This window comes from Trachypithecus francoisi, unplaced genomic scaffold (assembly GCF_009764315.1).
Source record: "Trachypithecus francoisi isolate TF-2019V2 unplaced genomic scaffold, Tfra_2.0 Lachesis_group9, whole genome shotgun sequence".
Lineage (NCBI taxonomy): Eukaryota > Metazoa > Chordata > Mammalia > Primates > Cercopithecidae > Trachypithecus > Trachypithecus francoisi.
This window is the reverse complement of record NW_022681474.1, coordinates 4012788-4032293: the sequence shown is the minus strand read 5'-3', so window position 1 is coordinate 4032293 and position 19506 is coordinate 4012788. Positions and strand designations below refer to the sequence as shown.

General features: G+C 44.5%; 1 protein-coding gene across 2 annotated transcripts in view; it reads left to right on the top strand.

The window, feature by feature from the left end:
* The window catches only part of MCM10 (minichromosome maintenance 10 replication initiation factor), a 53954-nt gene that overhangs the window by 20502 nt on the left and 13946 nt on the right, over positions 1 to 19506 (top strand). For both annotated transcript variants that reach the window (XM_033208312.1, XM_033208313.1), the window contains exons 7-15: positions 361 to 526; positions 2871 to 3038; positions 6185 to 6301; positions 9213 to 9412; positions 11940 to 12040; positions 12883 to 12993; positions 13081 to 13198; positions 15954 to 16182; positions 18610 to 18754. In XM_033208312.1, coding sequence (XP_033064203.1) covers positions 361 to 526; positions 2871 to 3038; positions 6185 to 6301; positions 9213 to 9412; positions 11940 to 12040; positions 12883 to 12993; positions 13081 to 13198; positions 15954 to 16182; positions 18610 to 18754 — 1355 coding nt within the window. The remainder of the gene's footprint in view (positions 1 to 360; positions 527 to 2870; positions 3039 to 6184; positions 6302 to 9212; positions 9413 to 11939; positions 12041 to 12882; positions 12994 to 13080; positions 13199 to 15953; positions 16183 to 18609; positions 18755 to 19506) is intronic.

The following is a 19506-nucleotide window of genomic DNA, read 5'->3' as shown; positions in this document are numbered from 1 at the left end:
AACCTAGCTTTAAAAATTATCTTAGAGGCTAGGCGCGGTGGCTTACACCTGTAATCCCCACACTTTGGGAGACCAAGGCGAGCAGATCGCTTGAGGCCAGGAGTTTGAGACCAGCCTGGCCAACATGACAAAACCCCATCTCTACTAAAAATACAAACATTAGCCGGGTGTGATGGCGGGTGCCTGAAAAAATATATATATATTTGCTGAAAAAATGGATACCTGGGTCCTACTATATTACTAAGCTTCCCGAGAACAGGAACTGTAGAGGTTTCTGACCATCACACTCCCTTACCACCTGCTAAGATGCCAGATAATTTATTAGAATCATAATTACTAATCATTAGTTTCTTAACGCAGGCGACCTCGAGTATCCTCCACAGAAATGAACAAGAAAATGACCGGCCGAAAACTGATCAGACTGTCTCAGATCAAGGAAAAGATGGCCAGAGAGAAGCTGGAAGAAATAGACTGGGTGACATTTGGGGTTATATTAAAGAAGGTTACGCCACAGAGTGGGAACAGTGTGAGCCATTGTATTGATTTCTTAGCTGTTTTACTGCAAACTAACAGTGGGAACTTGATGTCCTGAATTTGTTAACTGGAATCTGTTGGTGTTTCATTTAGAAATAAGTATAGTAAGTTCCAGAACCGCCACACATCATGGAGCTGGTATCCGGCGGGTATATGCAAAGGATGCTCTATTTACATAAGACCTGCTGGTACAGGTTTCTTGGGCTTTCCATTGTCCAAATCATTCTCACTGCATTTCACCTGTCATTGTTTTTGGTGACACATGTGGTTGTCCCTGGGACACTGTAATCTCTCCCATGGAGGAGAGGGACAAGTAACCAGAGAGGTTGAGTTCACAGATTCTTTGGAGGTCCCTTTAGATGTAAGACGTCAACCACAGAAGTGCTGAAAATGCTGGCCTGTGTCGGTGTTGTATGATCTATTTAATTTGATCGTTATCACCAAAGATCTAACAAGTTTCAAAATCACTTTTGACTGAGTCATAAATGGGAAAGTTATTCTGTGACCTGGCAGGTCAGATAGCCTGGCTTCTAAGCCTGTGCCCTTAACTAGTGGCATTACCTTAGGTTGGCCGTTAATTTTTCTTTGGCGGCTTCCATCTCCTTATCTATAAAAATGAAGGAATTGGCTTTGATTAGATTGAAAATCTCTCCTGTCTCTAAAATACTGTGATTGCTCATGCTCAATCATGATGTGATTCTCTAATTTAGATCTTGGCCAATCTTTGGTTTTTGTGAGAGCTGACATGGAGTTGAATTTTAAGAGTACCTGGTCCTAAGCCATTATCCTCAGCACACTAACGGAGGAACAGAAAACCAAACACTGCATGTTCTCACTTATAAGTGGGAGCTGAACAATGAGATCACACGGACACAAGGAGGGGAACAACACTGGGGCCTACTGGGGGAGGGCAGGGCAGGGGAGAGCATTACGGAAAAGAGCTAATGCATGCCGGGCTTCATACCTAGGTGGTGGGTTGACAGGTGCAGCAAACCACCATGACACACATTGACCTATGTAACAAACCTGCACATCCTGCACATGTACCCTGAAACTTAAAAAAATTTAAAAAAATTAAAGATTACCCGGTCCTACACTAGCCCTATTACTATTAAGGTAAATGTGGACAGGTCTGGTTTCCCTTTGATTAAATTATTAGTTACTTCATAAGTGGCTGTAATTACCTGATAATAATAGACACGAGAATTTATCTGAACTATTCCGAGACAGGCATTGCACAAATCCATGGAAGATGGATTCTAGTGCTCAGAGTCTGGGCAGGAGATTCCATACTGTAGCCCATAACCATATCCAGCCCAGATGCCTCTGTGAGATAGTGCAAGTCAAGATTATTCAAAGTATTCTGGTTTTAAAAACATCTGAAAAAGTGGAGGTTTTTCACGTTATAATCAGTCAGCATTTTGAGTTGTATTTCTTCAGATACTTAGTAATACTTCTGAAACGTTAAGGTTAAACTCAACCAGTTTTCATGAAATGATGCTTTTGTTTTTCTGGTAAGCTAAGCAAAGATTTAATAGCCTAGAGAGGAAACTTCTTTATTATATTAATAACAGACTTAGGCCAGGCTTGGTGGCTCACATCTGTAACCCCAACGCTTTGAGAGGATGGGGTGGGAGGATTACTTGAGCCCAGGAATTCATGACAAGCCTGGGCAACATAGTGAGACCTCATCCCTATGAAAAGAAAAAAACAAACGAAAAATTAGCTGGGGCTGGTAGCACGTGCCTGTAGTCCCAGCTGCCGAGGAGGCTGAGGGTGGAGGATCCCTCTGAGCCCAGGAGTTGGAGTGAGCAACGGGACATGATTGCACCACTGCCCTCCAGCCTGGGTGACAGAACAAGACCCTGTCTCTAAAACTAATCATCATCATATAATTAATCAATGATATAGAATAGATTTACTCAATTTACATAATATTGATTCATATCAGTAAGTTATTAAATGGTAGTGTCATACCTTCCACTGTCCTTTTAATGATGTGCGCATATATCTCTGCATCATTAGAAAGGCAGTGCTATCCCACTCCCTCTGCTTAGACCCAAGATAATTAGAGACTCTGCTAACAAGTTTGCCACCGGCTTGCTTTCTTTCACCTGTATCTCTAACATGAGAAGGGTAATAGAATGCGAAAGCCTAGAGGATGGGTTAATTTTTAGTTATCACACATGCCGACGGTACGTATTCGAGTAACAACAAAACTTGGATTTAATGGATTATATGCATATAGTTTTCCATTGTAAAATTCTTGAACCATAAATGAGCATAACCTACAGGTCAAAAATTATAAAAAAAATAAAAATGACTCTTTGTTCCAGGGAAAAACCTTCAGCATCTGGAAACTGAATGATCTTCGTGACCTGACACAATGCGTGTCCTTGTTCTTATTTGGAGAAGTTCACAAAGCGCTCTGGAAGACGGAGCAGGGGACTGTCATAGGGATCCTCAATGCCAACCCCATGAAGCCCAAGGATGGTTCAGAGGAGGTAAGGGCCTGTTTCTGGGATTTGGGCGATGATTGTCTTCACAAGTTAACTGAGTTTTATCAAAGACGTTTGAGGCTGCACACAGTGGCTCACACCTGTAATCCTAACACTTCGGGAGGCCAAAACGGGAGGATCACTTGAGCCCAGGAGTTCAAGACCAGCCTAGGCAACACGTGAGACCCCCCATCTCCACAAAACATGTAAAAGTTAACTGTGAGTGGGGGCGCACAACTGTAGTTCCAGCTATTCAGGAGGCTGCAGTGGGATGTTGAGGCTGTGGTGAGCCCTAATTGTGCCACTGCATGCCAATCTAGGTAACAAAGTAAGACCCCATCTCAAAAAAAAAAGAAAAGAAAAAAGTTTGTATTAGTCTACCTCCAGAAAATAAGTCATGCTTTTATGTGATTGTGTCTCTGTGAATCTGGCTTTTCATTTTTTGTTCATTCATTACCCACCAGTATTCTGAATTTCCACCTATTTTAAAGTATTTGTAACAATTACCTTTATTCTGTCTTTTCAAACTAGTTACAAAGTTCCTGGAGGTTTTTTTAACTATTATACTCAGGTTTCCTTAGATTCATACTTTTTTTTTTTTTTTTTTTTTTTTGAGAGTGAGTCTTGCTCTGTTGCCCAGGCCGGAGTACGGTGATATATTCTTGACTCACTGCAACCTCCATCTCCTGGGCGTGAGTGATACTTCCACCTCTGCCTCCTGGGTAGCTGGAACTACAGGTGTGCACCACCATGCTCTGCTAATTTTTGTGGGGTTTGTGTGTGTTTGTGTGTGTGATGGAGTTTCACTCTTGTTGCCCAGGCTGGAGTGCAATGGAACAATCTTGGCTCACTTCAACCTCTGCCTCCCAGGTTCAAGTGATTCTTCTCCCTCAGCCTCCCAAGTAGCGGGATTACAGGCATGCACCACCATGCCCAGCTAATTTTTTTGTAATTTTAGTAGAGACGAGGGTTTACCATGTTGGCCAGGCTGGTTTCGAACTCCTGACCTCAGATGAGCCACCCACCTTGGCCTCCCAAAGTGCTGGGATTACATCCATGAGCCACCATGCCCAGCCTATTTTTGTGTTTTTTTTTAGGGACAGGGTGTCAGTATGTTGCCCAGGCTTGTCTCGAACCCCTGGACCCAAGTGATCCACCTGCCTCGGCCTCCCAAACTGCTAGGATTACAAGTGTGAGCCGCCATGCCCAGCATGACTCCTTATATAAATTTTTATGGTGGCATCAAGAAAGCAGTGTTTTATAATTGAGGGAATTTTGCTTCATTGACTATGACAACCATAGCTGCAGTTTAAAATCAAAGTGAATTTTCATCTTCTCAAATACTAGAGTTTTGGCACCATCCACTGCTTCTCTAGGAAATCTCAAATCTAGACACAGTGTGAATAGCAGCTGGCAGTTCTCTACTCTGACCCAGCACGGAGCTTTTCTCTATTGTAGTCAGATTATTATTTTCAAGAGAAGTGAGAAAAATGTTATCTCATTGCTTGCTTTCACCAGAGAATGGCAACAAATCTTCCTCTATTAGTTAGGAATGTGTTTGGCTGCAAATAACAAACAAACTTAAGTACAGTTTCTTTTCAACAATAAACAGTGGGACTTATTTTTCTTACATATATTAAAAAAAAATCCAGATGTAGACACTATAGTGATTTAAGAGTGACATCTCTGTGAATCTCAGCCTTTCTCTCCTGGTCACAAGATGCCTTTGAAACTCTAGCCATTACTGTGAAGTGGCATACCGTGAAGGGGTACCAGTTTCTTGGAGAGGAACACCGTGCACTGTTTACCAATCCCATGGGAGAGCTCTAAACACCTTCCCAATTTCTACTATTTCTAGATCTGGGGTTCCCAGGTCTGGCTGGAAGCTTTGTACAAACCCAGCTGCCAGTGGTTCAGCACAAACCAAGCTACCCGCAGCTTTGCACAAGCCCACCTGCGGGAGTATGCACCCGGGAGACAAAACACGTATACAAGTTGGGTGAAGCACATTAGGCAGCAGGAGTCCACAGAAGCCTAGGATCTAGGCTGAGCCAGTCCACCAAGGCTCAGGAAAGGCACCCCAGGCAGGCAGAGTCCTGTCTGCTCATAGCGCTCTTCACCCTGCAGTGGAGGGATTGTGAAAGCACCCTGATCCAGGTTTTATAACCTGGAGGCCACTTGGCTTATTGAGCTCAAGTGTTGTAGGAGATCTTGTCCTAGGAGGGGTGAGGACAAAGCCCGAGCTATTTGGGACAGTCCCGCTTGGTACAATCTCTCCAAGAAGAGAATTGCAAACAAGAAGGGAAAGAGCTGAGTTCAGTGAGGCCCTTCAGGAACTTGTCTCCCTCCAGTCATCTCCATTCAAGGCGAGAAGTGAGGAGGAAGGAGGAGCCAGCCTCCTAACTCATTTTTTCAGGAAGGCAAAAGCTTCCCTACCAACTCCTGTTTACGTCTGAGCATCTGGAACTCATCACATAGCTAATGCTAGCTCTAAGGAGTGCTGGGAAAACAGGAAACAGGATCTATTACCTGAGGCTGAGAACTCGGCCAGCCCAGACAAAATCAGGATTCCATTCGCAAAGATGAAAGAAAGGATGGAAAATGGGAAGAGAACTGAAGGTGCCTTCTGCACCCCGTTCCTAAAACAGTGATAGAGCACTGACTTCAGATTCCTTTAGACTAGTAAAACCTCTCTCCTTGTTCCTAAAACAGTGATAGAGCACTGGCTTCAGATTCCTTTGGACCAGTAAAACCTCTCTCCTTTTTGAGACAGGGACTCACTCTGTTGCCCAGGCTGGAGTGCAGTGGTGCGATCACAGCTCACTGCAGCCTCAACTTCCCAGGCTGTAGTGATCCTCCCACTTCAGCCCCCCAAGTAACTGGGACTACACGCACGCACCACCACGCCTGGCTAATTTTTGTGTTTTTTTGTGGAGACAGGGCTTTGCCACATTGCCTAGGCTAGTCTCAAACTCTTAGCCTCAAGCGATCCACCCTCCTCGGCCTCCCAGAGTGCTAGAATTGTAGGCATGAGCCACTGCACCCCGCAGTAACCTTCTTAAATCAGCACCACCCATTCTTTTTTCTGTTCCTGCTAATAAAAGGCCATAATTTTGTCTGCCTTTAACTCCTGCCCCACCTTTTTCTTACAGGTGTGTTTGTCTATCGATCATCCTCAGAAGGTCTTAATTATGGGTGAAGCTCTTGACCTGGGAACCTGTAAAGCCAAGAAGAAGAACGGAGAGCCGTGCACGCAGACCGTGAATTTGGTTGGTTTCAGCCTTGTTAGGATGGTTTCTGCTAAAGAAAAGAACGGTTAGGAATAAACTGTAGGTACTTTAGCTGTGATGACCAGTTTGGAACTGAGTGTCCCACTTAAAGGAAGAGTCAAAATGAGAAAATTTAATGTGTGGTTAATAATTGCCAGTTTAAAAAAGTGAGGACAGGGGAAGGGTGGGGAGATTTCACCTCTTAGGAAAGTGATCTTCTATCTGACCAAGAGGTTTAAGACAGAATTTTTGTTTGCCTTCAGTTCTTATAGTTCCACAGAGCAAACATGATGAAATACAATGAAAATTATATTTTAGCCTATATTTTAACTCCATTATACCTTTTCTTAGGGCTTTTAAAGAAAATAATAGCTTCATTTAGGTATAATTCACATACCATACAATTCACCCTTTTAAAGTAAGCAATTCAGGCCAGGTGCGGTGGCTCAGGCCTGTAATCTAGGCACTTTGGGAGGCAGAGGTGGACAGATCATCTGAGGTCGGGAGTTCGAGACCAGCCTGGCCAACATGGAGAAACCCCATCTCTACTGAAAATACAAAAATTAGCCGGGCTTGGTGGTGGGTGCCTGTAGTCCCAGCTACTTGGGAGGCTGAGGCAAGAGAATCACTTGAACCCAGGAGGCAGAGGTTTCAGTGAGCCGAGATCGCACCATTATACTTCAGCCCTGGGTGATAGAGTGAGATTCTGTCTCCAAAAAAGAATATAAATAAAGTAAACAATTCAGTAATTTCTAATACATTCACACAGTTGTGCAACCATCACCACTGTGTAATTTCAGAACCCTTTCATTGCCCCGGAAAGAAACCCAGTACCCACTAGCAATCACTCCCAGTCTCCTCTCCCCCAGCCCCTGGTAAGCACTAACCTACTTGCTGTCTCTATGGATTTGCCTCTTCTTTTTTTTTTTTTTTTTTTTTGAGACGGAGTCTCGCTCTGTCGCCCGGGCTGGAGTGCAGTGGCCGCATCTCAGCTCACTGCAAGCTCCGCCTCCCGGGTTCCCGCCATTCTCCTGCCTCAGCCTCCGGAGTAGCTGGGACTACAGGCGCCCGCCACCTCGCCCGGCTAGTTTTTTGTATTTTTTAGTAGAGACGGGGTTTCACCGTGTTAGCCAGGATGGTCTCGATCTCGATCTCCTGACCTCGTGATCCGCCCGCCTCGGCCTCCCAAAGTGCTGGGATTACAGGCTTGAGCCACCGCGCCCGGCCGGATTTGCCTCTTCTAGACATTTCATATAATGGAATCACAATATGTGGCCTTTTCTGTCTGGCTTCTTTTGCTTAGCATAATTTTTCTCACAATTGATCTATGCCGTAGCATTTATCGACACTTTATTCCTTTTTGTGGGTAAATAATATTCCATTGTGTGGATATACCACGTTGTTTTATTCTTTCATTGGTTGATGGACACTTGGGTTGTTGCCACATTTAGCTATTACGAATAACGCTGCTAACACACTCACATACAAGTCTTTATGTGGATGTATGTTTTCCACTCCCTCGGGCATATACCTGGGAGTGGGATTGCTGGGTCAGTATGGTAACTGTCTAGATTTTGGAGGAACTGCCAGACTGGTTTCCCAAGTGGCCCCACGGTTTTACATTCCCACCAGCAATGGATGAACTTTCCAGTTCCTCCCGGTCCTCATCAGCAACTGTTACTGTATTTCTTTTTTGTTATAGCCATTGTAGTAGATGTGAAGAGGTACTTAGAGTTCTTTGAAAGGATTACATGACAGGTTTTGGTTTCAGCTTTTTTTATTCACTTATTCCTTCCTATTAAATGAATTGGTAGGCAGGAAAGAAGAAGGTGGGAGACGATTGGAAAACGCGGTTTCAGAGTGAAGTACCTAACGAATCTCCCCTTGAGAACTAGATTCTTAAAAATCCATTGTCTGGACAGGGGCAGTGGCTCATGCCTGTAATCCTGGCACTTTGGGTGGCCGAAGTGGGCAGATCACTTGAGGCCAGGAGTTCAAGACCAGCCTGGCCAACATGGTAAAACCCCGTCTCTAGTAAAAATACAAAACTTAGCTGGGCGTGGTGGTGCATGCCTGTAATCTCAGCTACTTGGGAGGCTGAGGCACAAGAATTACTTGAACCCGGGAGGCAGAGGTTGCAGTGAGCCAAGATCACGCCACTGCACTCCAGTCTGGGTGACAGAGCGAGACCCTGTCTCAAAAAAAAAAAAAAAAAAATTCCATTGTCACCATAACTACTGTTCACTCAGTAGAACAATGCTGCACCATCTCTCTTTGTTTCTCTCACTGAAAGGATAGCACTTTTCCGAGGATCAACCAGAGAAACAGCTAGAAAAACCTCGCTGAGAGCTGATTTTGTTTTTAAATTATTTTTTACTGGGGCAAAATTAACAATATACAGTTAACCATTTTAAAAATGTATATAATTCAATGGTATTTAGTTGTGTAACCACCAGCTCCCTGCTTTCAGAATTCCATCACCCTGTGAAAACACTGGCACCCTAAAGTCATCACTGCCATCCCCACTCTCTCCATCTCCTGGTGATGTCTGCTCTGCTTTCTGTCCCTGTGGATTTGCCTCTTCTGTAAAAGGACTTCTACAACATGGGACCTTGTGTATCTGACTTCTTTCACCTAACTTGTTTTCGAGGTTGATCCTAGAAGCTGATTTCCTTTGTAGAAAGAGGGCAAGGGGAATTTCATCAGAACAGTGCTTTCAGGGGACTCGAAGGGAAGAACTTCTTCCCCTCGGGGACTGAGCACCCCTTCCACGTTGGGAATGGTCGTGGAGGTCGGCAGGGAGGACTGCATGCGTCATGTTCCGGGAAGTGGGGAGAAGGAACTGTGTCTGCTCACTGCTGTTTCCTGGCCTGTCACCCTTATCCTGATGCCACTGCTCTGCCTTTTGCAGCGCGACTGCGAGTACTGTCAGTACCATGTCCAGGCTCAGTACAAGAAGCTCAGCGCAAAGCGTGCTGACTTGCAGTCCACCTTCTCTGGAGGACGAATTCCAAAGAAGTTTGCCCGCAGAGGCACCAGCCTCAAAGAACGGCTGTGCCAAGATGGCTTTTACTATGGAGGAGTTTCTTCTGCCTCATATGCAGCTTCAATGTAAGATGTTCTCGGGGCTTCTTTTGGGCAGAGGATTTTGCTTATCAAAGACTAAACCTACTGGTTGTACCTTCCTGTAACCGTCATAGGATACTTTTTATCTTTCATAACTCATTGCCTGAAACAAGTTGGTTAAAGACCGCTTTTATTCCCAGGTAGAGATAAAAACTTCCAGGAGAGAGAGAGATTGACTTATGTTGTGTTGAACTTTAAGAGAGCCCACTCTTCTGTTCAACTTTTTTTTTTTTTTTTGAGATGGAATCTTACTCTATCACCCAGGCTGGAGTGCAGTGGTGCAGTCTCAGCTCACTGCAACCTCCATCTCCCAGGTTCAGGTGATTCTTCTGCCTCAGCCTCCTGAGTAACTGGGACTACAGGCGCGTGCCACCACGCCCAGCTAATTTTTGCATTTTTAGTACAGACAGGGTTTCACCACGTTGGCCAGGCTGGTCTCGAAATCCTGACCTCAGGTGATCTGCCTGCCTTGGCCTCCCAAAGTGGTGGGATTACAGGCGTGAGCTACTGCTCCCAGCCCCTCTTTGACTTCTAATGTGAATAGGGCACCTTTGTCAGGGCCATTAAAAATGTGTTAATTACAGTGTTCACACCCTTCTAATTATTTCTCCTGCGACCGTTTGAGGCTACAGACCTTGTGGAACCCAGATTTCATTCAGTGAGTGAATATACTATGAAGCCCCACACGGGGAGTGGGGCGATGCTGGGCAGGCATCCATGGCCCCTTGCCTGGGGAGTCAGAGTCCCTAGAGTCCCTGATGCTGTAATCCAAGGGTGTCCAATCTTTTGGCTTCCCTGGGCCCCTTTAGAAGAAGAATTATCTTGGACTACACATAAAATATACTAATGATAGCTGATAAGCTAAAAAAAAAAGAAAAGTCTCTTAATGTTTTAAGAAAGTTTATGAATGTGTGTTGGGCCACATTCAAAGCCATCCTGGGCTGCGTGTGGCCCGCGGGCTATGGTTTGGACAAGCTTGTAATCAGTGGCCTCGTCACCACATTATATAAAGCATATCTGAGGACTTGGCACGAGGCAGCTACAGTTGATCCAAGAATAAAACATAGATTTTTGGTCCCAATCCAACAGGAATGGGGCAAGAGGACTCACTTCCTGTTTCTTTTTTAACAGTAAGCATGTTTTTGAGATTTAAAATGATTTCTGAATTTTTCCAATCTGCTAAAAGCAATACATGTATATTAGTCTTTTAAAAGAACATACAATTCAACCAATGGAGAAAATAAAAACCAACTATAATCCTACCACCTGAAAAACTGTTAGTTCTAGGTCAGACACAGTTGCTTACATCTGTAATCCCAGCACTCTGGGAGGCCAAGGCAGGATTGCTTAAGCCCAGGAATTTGAGACCAGCCTGAGCAACATGACAAAACCCCATCTCCACAAAATGCAAAAAAAATTAGCTGGGCATGGTGGCACATGCCTGTAGTCCCAGCTGTTTGGGAGGCTGAGATGGGAGAATTGCTTGGGCCTGGGGAAGTTGAGGCTGCAGTGAGTCATGATTGCTCCACTGCACTCCAGGCTAGACAACAGAGTGAGATCTTGTCTCGAAAAAGACCCCAAATTGTTAGTTCCTTGGTATATATAGTCCTAGGTGTTGTGTTTTGTTTTTTCATATGTATAAATTTTTAGTAATATAAAATGAGATCATATTGTCCCTATTCTTTGTATCCACTTTTTTTCCAGCGTAAAATAATTAATGTTTTTCTTGTCTTATGTATTTTTAGTGGCTACATAGTGTTCTTTTACATACTCTGCCTTAATTCATTTAAACAGTTCCCTATGGGTGAACACTAATGGTGTTTCCAATGTTTCACATTATAAACAAACCTGTTGTTCATATTCTACATTTTTGCATAATCCTTAATTATTTAAAGATAAATATCCAGACTGCTAGATCAAAGCATTGGGGTTTTTTTTGTTTTGTTTTGTTTTTTATTTCTTTTGCCAAATTTCGTTCCAGAATGACCTCAAGCAGAGGGCCTCTAGCTTTTTGTCTGTGACACAGTGCATAAACCGGTTATGCTCTTGGGCCGGGACATTAAGAAAGCCTTCTTAGGCCGGGTGCGGTGGCTCAAGCCTGTAATCCCAGCACTTTGGGAGGCCAAGACGGGTGGATCACGAGGTCAGGAGATCGAGACCATCCTAGGTAACACGGCGAAACCCCGTGTCTACTAAAAAATACAAAAAATTAGCCAAGTATGGTGGCGGGCGCCTGGAGTCCCAGCTACTTGGGAGGCTGAGGCAGGAGAATGGCGTAAACCTGGGAGGCAGAGCTTGCAGTGAGCCGAGATCCGGCCACTGCACTCCAGCCTGGGTGGCAGAGCGAGACTCCATCTCAAAAGAAAAAAAAAAGAAAAAGAAAGCCTTCTTAGATGGTGTTTTGAGAAATGTTGACAGTGTGTGTCATAAACGATGATATCGATGCCTTCTTTACCTCATCAGAGCGTTAGGGCTTTAGTGATTCTCCTTTTGGGGTGACTTGTCATTGCAGTGCAGCAGCTGTGGCCCCTAAGAAGAAGATTCAAACCACTCTGAGTCATCTGGTCGTTAAGGGCACAAACCTGATCATCCAGGAAACACAGCAAAAACTCGGTAATTTTGTTTTTCCATAAGAAATTTCTTTCTCCAGTTTAGTTATGCAGTCTTAGGGATAAGAGACCACACGTTGGGTACAGCGTACACTGCTCCAGTGATGGGTGCACCAGAATCTCAGAAATCACCACTAAGAACTTATTCATGCACGTAAATAAATAAATAAGCAAGCAAGCAGTCTTTAGGGTTGAAAATGGATACAGCTGATACTCTTAAGTAAGAAGAATCCGCTCATCACCTGTACGTAGTGAGTTGTGTGGTCTAACCTAAAGAAATCAAGCCTGGTTTGCAGGACCTTAAGGCAAAAAACAGCACATTGGTTTTAGCTGTGTCTTACCTCGGTATGCTTTTTAGAATTTCTTGGTGTGTCTGGGTCCACCTCTTTACATCCAGCATTAGAATCAGCAGCATTACCTTCCTGGCCAAACTTACTGGGTATCTTTTGTTAAAATGGGTCTTGGTCATAAAAACAAAACAATTTTTAATAAAATAAAAATAAAAACAAGTCTTGATCAGAGAATGCAGCCCCCACCCTGGGCTTATGGTCATAAACCGTGGTCAGGGACCCTTATCCTTAGTGCGTATTCCAGAAACAGGGTATCACCCCCGGTTTTAAGGGCTTAGTATTCTAATCATTACTAGAAATAAAATATACTGAGGATACCTGCCATCCTATGAGTCCAGTGATGGAGGTTAAGGATTCTTTTCTTTCCTCTTGGTATTCTGTCTTCTTCGTTTACATGTGACTAAAATTACGAGTGCAGAGTTTAGAAAGTGGTATGTCATATGACCTCAAACTATCTGAATGTGAATCCTCTAAAGCTGGTGTTGACCTGGCACAGGAATACCCCAGAGGAGCCTGTCTTGCTCTGAGGAGTTCAAGGAACTGATGGACCTGCCGACGTGTGGAGCCAGGAACTTAAAACAGCATTTAGCCAAAACCACGGCTTCAGGTACCATCAGCTGCGCGGCCGCACGTGTGTCCCTGTGTTCCCTCAGCTGCCCAGGGCACCCCCTCAGTCTGTGGGCTTCTGTTCCAGGCATCATGGGGATCCCGAAACCTGCCATCCAGTCCATCTCGGCCTCAGCACTCTTGAAGCAACAGAAGCAGCGTATGCTGGAGATGAGGAGAAGGAAATCAGAAGAAATACAGAAGCGGTAAGAGGAGCAGATTTAATATTCCCTGTTTGGGTCATCCATCTCAGGCGTCCTCAGAACATCTTCATCGGTTTCTAGAATGTGACTTCAGGTTTCGGTTGGCTGTGTTTTAACTCTGAAAGTTTAAAATAGTTTTCCCATAACCTGAATAGCTTTTTTTTTTTTTTTTTTTTTTGAGACGGAGTCTCGCTCTGTGGCCCGGGCTGGAGTGCAGTGGCCCGGATCTCAGCTCACTGCAAGCTCTGCCTCCTGGGTTCACGCCATTCTCCTGCCTCAGCCTCGCAAGTAGCTGGGACTACAGGCGCCCGCCACCTCGCCCGGCTAGTTTTTTGTATTTTTTAGTAGAGACGGGGTTTTACCATGTTAGCCAGGATGGTCTCGATCTCCTGACCTCGTGATCCGCCCGCCTTGGCCTCCCAAAGTGCTGGGATTACAGGCTTGAGCCACCGCGCCCGGCCTGAATAGCATTTAAGGCTGTGTTATTTCTTACATTGGTGACTCCCAACACCAAATGGTACAGGTTAGAGTCGTTATCACCATGGAAAAGGGAAAGAGGTGACATGTACGTAAAGAGGGTTTTTGTGAAGGGGGAGAGCGTAGGTTCACCTGCTGGCTGTCATTTTCTCTCTCTCTTTCTTTGAGACAGGTTTTCACTCTGTCACCGAAGCTGAAGTGCAATGCTGCAGTCCCGACTCATTGCAACCTCCATGTCCCAGGCTCCAATGATCCTCCTGCCTTGGCCTCACAAGTAGTTGGGACTACAGGCATGTGCCACTATGCCTGGCTAATTTTCGTGTTTTTTTCTAGAGACTGGGTTTTGCCATTTTGCCCAGGCTGGTCTCAGACTCCTGGATGCAAGTGATTTGCCTGGCTGCCATTTCTGGCTTTTGCCACAATTCAGTTTTTTATGACAGGCAGAGCCAGTGAGTAGAGTACAGTTCTTTGGATACATGATAAAAATGAAGCACTAAAAATAGAGAGTCATTTTAGAGGCAAAAGCAAGTGCAAATGTGTTACTTGGCTTCAGCCAATAATAAAAAAGAAAATCAAGTGGAAATGCATATGGTAGGTGAACAAATGAATGATTCCTGAACTCAGGTCATCTGAATACTGATGAGAGCTGCGGTTCACAGGCACTTCATACGTACTCCATAAACACAGCATCTGAGCCTCCAGGGGCTTCTCAGCCTTGTTTTACTAATAGTGTGCCTGGAGGTCAGAGAGCTACTTTATGCTGGGGCCGAGTTTTGGGCTCACACATGTGCTCTGGTGCTGAACCTTTTGCCATCCCGAATCGGGGCTGCTGAAAGGCAACATCCACGAAAGGGAGTCAATGATAAGACAAGAAGGAATTCTGGGAAAGTAAGAGAATGGGTTTGTTCTCAGGCAGATTAGTTTGAGGTGCTGGTGGGATATCTATAGAGCTACTCATCGTGCGCCTACAGGTGACATAAATGATATACGTGGGCATAGAAATACGTACAGAGTTGGGGGCCTCGTGGGAAATAGAGAGTGCCCATCAGTTTGAAGCATTGCATAATGAAAATTTTCAGAGTTTTGTTGGCCAAGGAAACCTAATCTTTGCACAGGATTTGATAGGCAGTTTGCAAACACAGCCTGGAGCTTGCAAGAGTGGGTGTCAGGTTGGGAAGAGTACTGCTCTGGGATGGGCTGGCTCCCGTCTTGAGTCTGGCCCTTGTGAGTAATGTGATCCTAGGCGTCAGTTTCTTCATTGATCAGATGATAAGTTTGGACTAGATGATTTCTGAGGTTTGTTGTTTGTTTTTAAATATCTCTTACAAGGCTGACTCAGTGGCTCATATCTATAATCCTAGCACTTTGGGAGGCTGAGGCAGGCAGATTGCCTGAGCCCAGGAGTTCAAGACCAATCTGAGCAACATGGTGAAATCCTGTCTCTACAAAAAATACAAAAATTACCTGGGCAGGGTGGTGCACACTGTGGTCCCCGATACTCGGGAGGCTGAGGTGGGAGGATCACCTGAGCCTGGGAAGCAGAGAGGCAGCGAGCCGCCATCATGCCAGTTCACTCCAGTCTGGATGACAGAGCAAGACCCTGTCTCCAAAAATAAAAGTAAAATAGCTCTTAAAACTATTTGTTGCCAGGCGTGATGGCTCACGCCTGTAATCCCAACACTTGGTAGGCTGAGGCACGAGAATCACTTGAACTCGGGAGGCAGAGGTTGCAGTGAGCCAAGATCATGCCACTGCACTCCAGCCTGGGCAACAGAGCGAGACTCTGTCTCAAAAAAAAAAAAAAAAAAAAAGGGCTGTAAAATAATCTCTAAGTTACAGTGCTTTTCGTTAATGACTTCCAAATGTCTCACGTGTATTGTCTCTTCCCAGTAGCATAAACGAAGATGCAGGGAGATGCAATGAGTTCTTACAGGCCCTAGAGCTGACGGTAGGGGTGGGAATATAGTTCACACCGCATCTTCAGCTATGTGCACTGTGGATGGCATCCCCTGGACAACCGATTGATAAATACACTAATCAGTTCTAAAGTGTTAGGACAATTACAGCTTATTCAAAGAAAACAAATAATGGCGGAGTTAGTAAAGCTAATATTGTTCTTATTGTGTGCAAATTTGAATTACCAGCCAAGAAGGGGACATTATTTTGCTAACAACTAGCTCCCAGCTGGTGGCCTGCCTGCCACCTCCCAGTCCACCTGAAGTTCCAGAGTTTTTATTTTCGTAAACCCTGTTTGCATATTTTGACTGTATGTTCTTTAAAGATTTCTGCAGAGCTCAAGTGAAGTCAAGAGCCCAGCTGTGCCATCCTCATCAAGACAAACCCCTGCTCAGCCTCCACAGACAGGATCCGAGTTCCCCAGGCTGGAGGGAGCCCCGCCCACAATGACGCCCAAGCTGGGGCGAGGCCTCTTGGAAGGAGATGATGTTCTCTTTTATGATGAGTCACCACCACCAAGACCAAAACTGAGTGCTTTAGCAGAAGCCAAAAAGGTAACTGGCATCTCTTCCCTTTAACACTTGAGTTTGCATTCTTTAGGGCAGAGCTGGAGGAAGACAGACACCTAATAGCTGTTTGTTGATCGTGATCATTAGAGTCAGCATAATTTGAAAACATGGTAGTGTCAATATAATATTAAAAGAAAGTTAGATCTGTTATCTCAACACTTTTTCTCGTCAGGCTACAAGAGGTAACCTAGAGGAAGATAGTGTTTTATAACCAGAGGCACTGACGGGAGGAAAAAAATTCTTGGAATTGTTGAGGCGAGACTGTAAAATGGTGGTTTAAGGAATCCATTTTTTATGTTTTATTTATTTATTTGTTTATTTATTGGATGGAGTCTCATTCTGTCGCCTAGGCTGGAGTGCAGTGGCATGATCTTGGCTCACTGACCTCTGCCTCCTAGATTCAAGTGATTCTCCTGCCTCAGCCTTCTGAGTAGCTGGTATTACAGGCGCCTATGACCATGCCCGGCTACTTTTTGTATTTTTAGTAGAGACATGGTTTCACCATGTTGGCCAGGCTGGTCTCGAACTCCTGACCTCAAAGGATCCACTTGCCTCGACCTCCCAAAGTGCTAGGATTATAGGTGTGAGCCACCATGCCTGGCCATTTTATTTATTTATTTTTTTGAGACACGGTCTCCCCCTGTCACCCAGGCTGGAGTGCAGTGGAACAATCATGGTTCACTGCAGCCTCAACCTCCCAGGATCGATTGCTCCACCTGCCTCAGCCTCCCAAGTAGTAGCTGGGACTGCAGGCACATGCCACCAAGCCTTGGCTAATATTTGTATTTTTTGTAGAGATAGGGGCATCCCTTTGTTGCCCAGGCTGGTCTTATACTCCTGGACTCAAGCAATCCCACCTCAGCTTCCCAAAGTGCTGGGACTACAGGCATCAAGAATCCTTCTTTAAAAGAAATCTTACATAAAAGTCCAGTCCCATGACAGGTGAAAGCTGAGCTGCTGTGGCTGAAGTAGGGGTAAGGCACCCAGAGCCCCAAGTGCCTGTTTCCTGAGTACCCTGATCAAGCTTCTCTCTTCCCTGTAGTTAGCAGCTGCAGCCAAATGAGGGACAAAGGCTAGCTGTATGCCAAAACCTTACCTATAATAATAGCAGGAATACCTATAATAACCATGGCCCAAGTCTCTATTACTCCGCACCTGTGATATGTGTGTGCCGTATATTTACTTGTTTATTTATTTATTTATTTATTTGAGACGGAGTCTTGCTCTGTCACCTATAATAACCATGGCACAAGTCTCTATTACTCCGCACCTGTGATATGTGTGTGCCGTTGATTTATTTGTTTATTTATTTATTTATTTATTTGAGACGGAGTCTTGCTCTGTCACCCAGGCTGGGGTGCAGTGGTGCGGTCTTGCCTCACTTGCAGCCTCCACCTCCTGGGTTCAATCAATTCTCCTGCCTCAGCCTCCTGAATAGCTGGGATTACAGGTGCCCACCACCACACCACACCCAACTAATTTTTGTATTTTTAGCAGAGACAGGGTTTCACCATGTTGGCCAGGCTGGTTTCGAACTCCTGACCTCGAATGATCCACCTGCCTTAGGCTTAGTCTCCCAAAGTGCTGAAATTACAGGCATGAGCCACTGCACCTGGCCAGGAATGTATTTACTGTGTAAAGATTCATACTTTACAGATATTATCTTATTTCATCCATACAACTATGACCTTCAAAGGTAGGTCAATGCTATATCATCATTTCCTTCTCTTTTTTGTGTGTGTTTGTTTTGAGACAGGGTCTCACTGTGTTTCCCAGGCCGGTGTACAGAGGTGTAGTCCCAGCTCACTGAAACTTCCACCTCCCCAGGCTCAGGTGATCCTCCCACCTCAGTCCCCTGAGTATCTGGGACTACAGGCATGCACTACCATGCCCAGCTAATTTTTGTATTTCTTGTAGAGGTGAAGTCTCAGTATGTTGCACAGGCTGGTCTCAAGAAATCCACCTGCCTCAGCCTCCCGAAGTGCTGGGTTTACAATAGGCCACCATGCCAAGCCCCATTTCCACTTTATACATGAGAAGTTAAGTAATTTTCATTGGGTTACAAGGTAGTCCATGGCAGAGCTGGATGGAATTTTATCTTAATTCTGATTCGAAAACTTCCAAAATGGTGATGTGGTTCCTTTATGGATCTGGAAGCCTGCAGTCTCGCTGATGTCAAACTTGTTATATTTAAATAAACTAAGACTTTATTCGTCAACATATAGACCTGTCTCCCATGCTATCATATTCTAGTAATTCTGTTAATAATACTAAGTAACATTAAGATATGTTCTGCCAATTTCTGTCAGAACAGCCAGAATTCACTGGTTAATAACAAAACAGGGGTCCAGGTCTCTAAGTGCCTCTGTCATCTTTCAGATCTTTACCTCTCTCTCATCTCTTTTTTTCTAGTTAGCTGCTATCACCAAATTAAGGGCAAAAGGCCAGATTCTTACAAAAACCAACCCAAACAGCATTAAGAAGAAGCAAAAGGACCCTCAGGACATCCTGGAGGTGAAGGAACGTGTAGAGAAAAACACCATGTTTTCTTCTCAAGGTACTGCAGTTTCACAGTTAACAGTGCGAAAGAGAAACTGTTTCTAAGGGAAATATGTTCTAAACCAAAACCAGCACCCAGGTGTCAAGTAATTACTTCCATTTCCTCCTGTATAGAATACCTAAATAGAATTTATACGGGTGGAACTGAATTTTTTTTTTTTTTTTTTTTTTTTTTTGAGATAGAACCTTGCTCTGTTGCCAGGCTGAAGTGCAGTGGTGCAGTCTCGGCTCACTGCAGCCTCCGCCTCCTGGGTTCAAGCGATCCTCCTGTCTCAGCCTCACAAGTAGCTGGGACTATCAGCGCATGCCACCACGCCCAGCTAATTTTTTGTATTTTTAGTATAGATGGGGTTTCACCATGTTGGCCAAGATGGTCTCAATCTCTTGACCTCGTGATCCGCCCGCCTTGGCCTCCCAAAGTGCTGGGATTACATACGTGAGCTGGAACTGATTCTTTTATAATCACATTAAATTGGAATAAAATTTGGCACAATTTGAATACTTGGGAATAGGATTGTTCATTGGATCTTTGTACATATATATTAGCATAAAAATTTGCTTTGACAGAACTAGAATTCCTTTGTTTAAATTGCCATATCTTTATTTTTAAAATTCTGAAGTTGGCAATATCATTTTAAGGTAATTGTCAACATTATTTAACGTTGTTGTTATCTGTTATCATAGTCAGCTGCCTATTTGAAGGTGAAAGAGATTCTAATTTAGTGGTCAAATCTGCCACCACCCCACATT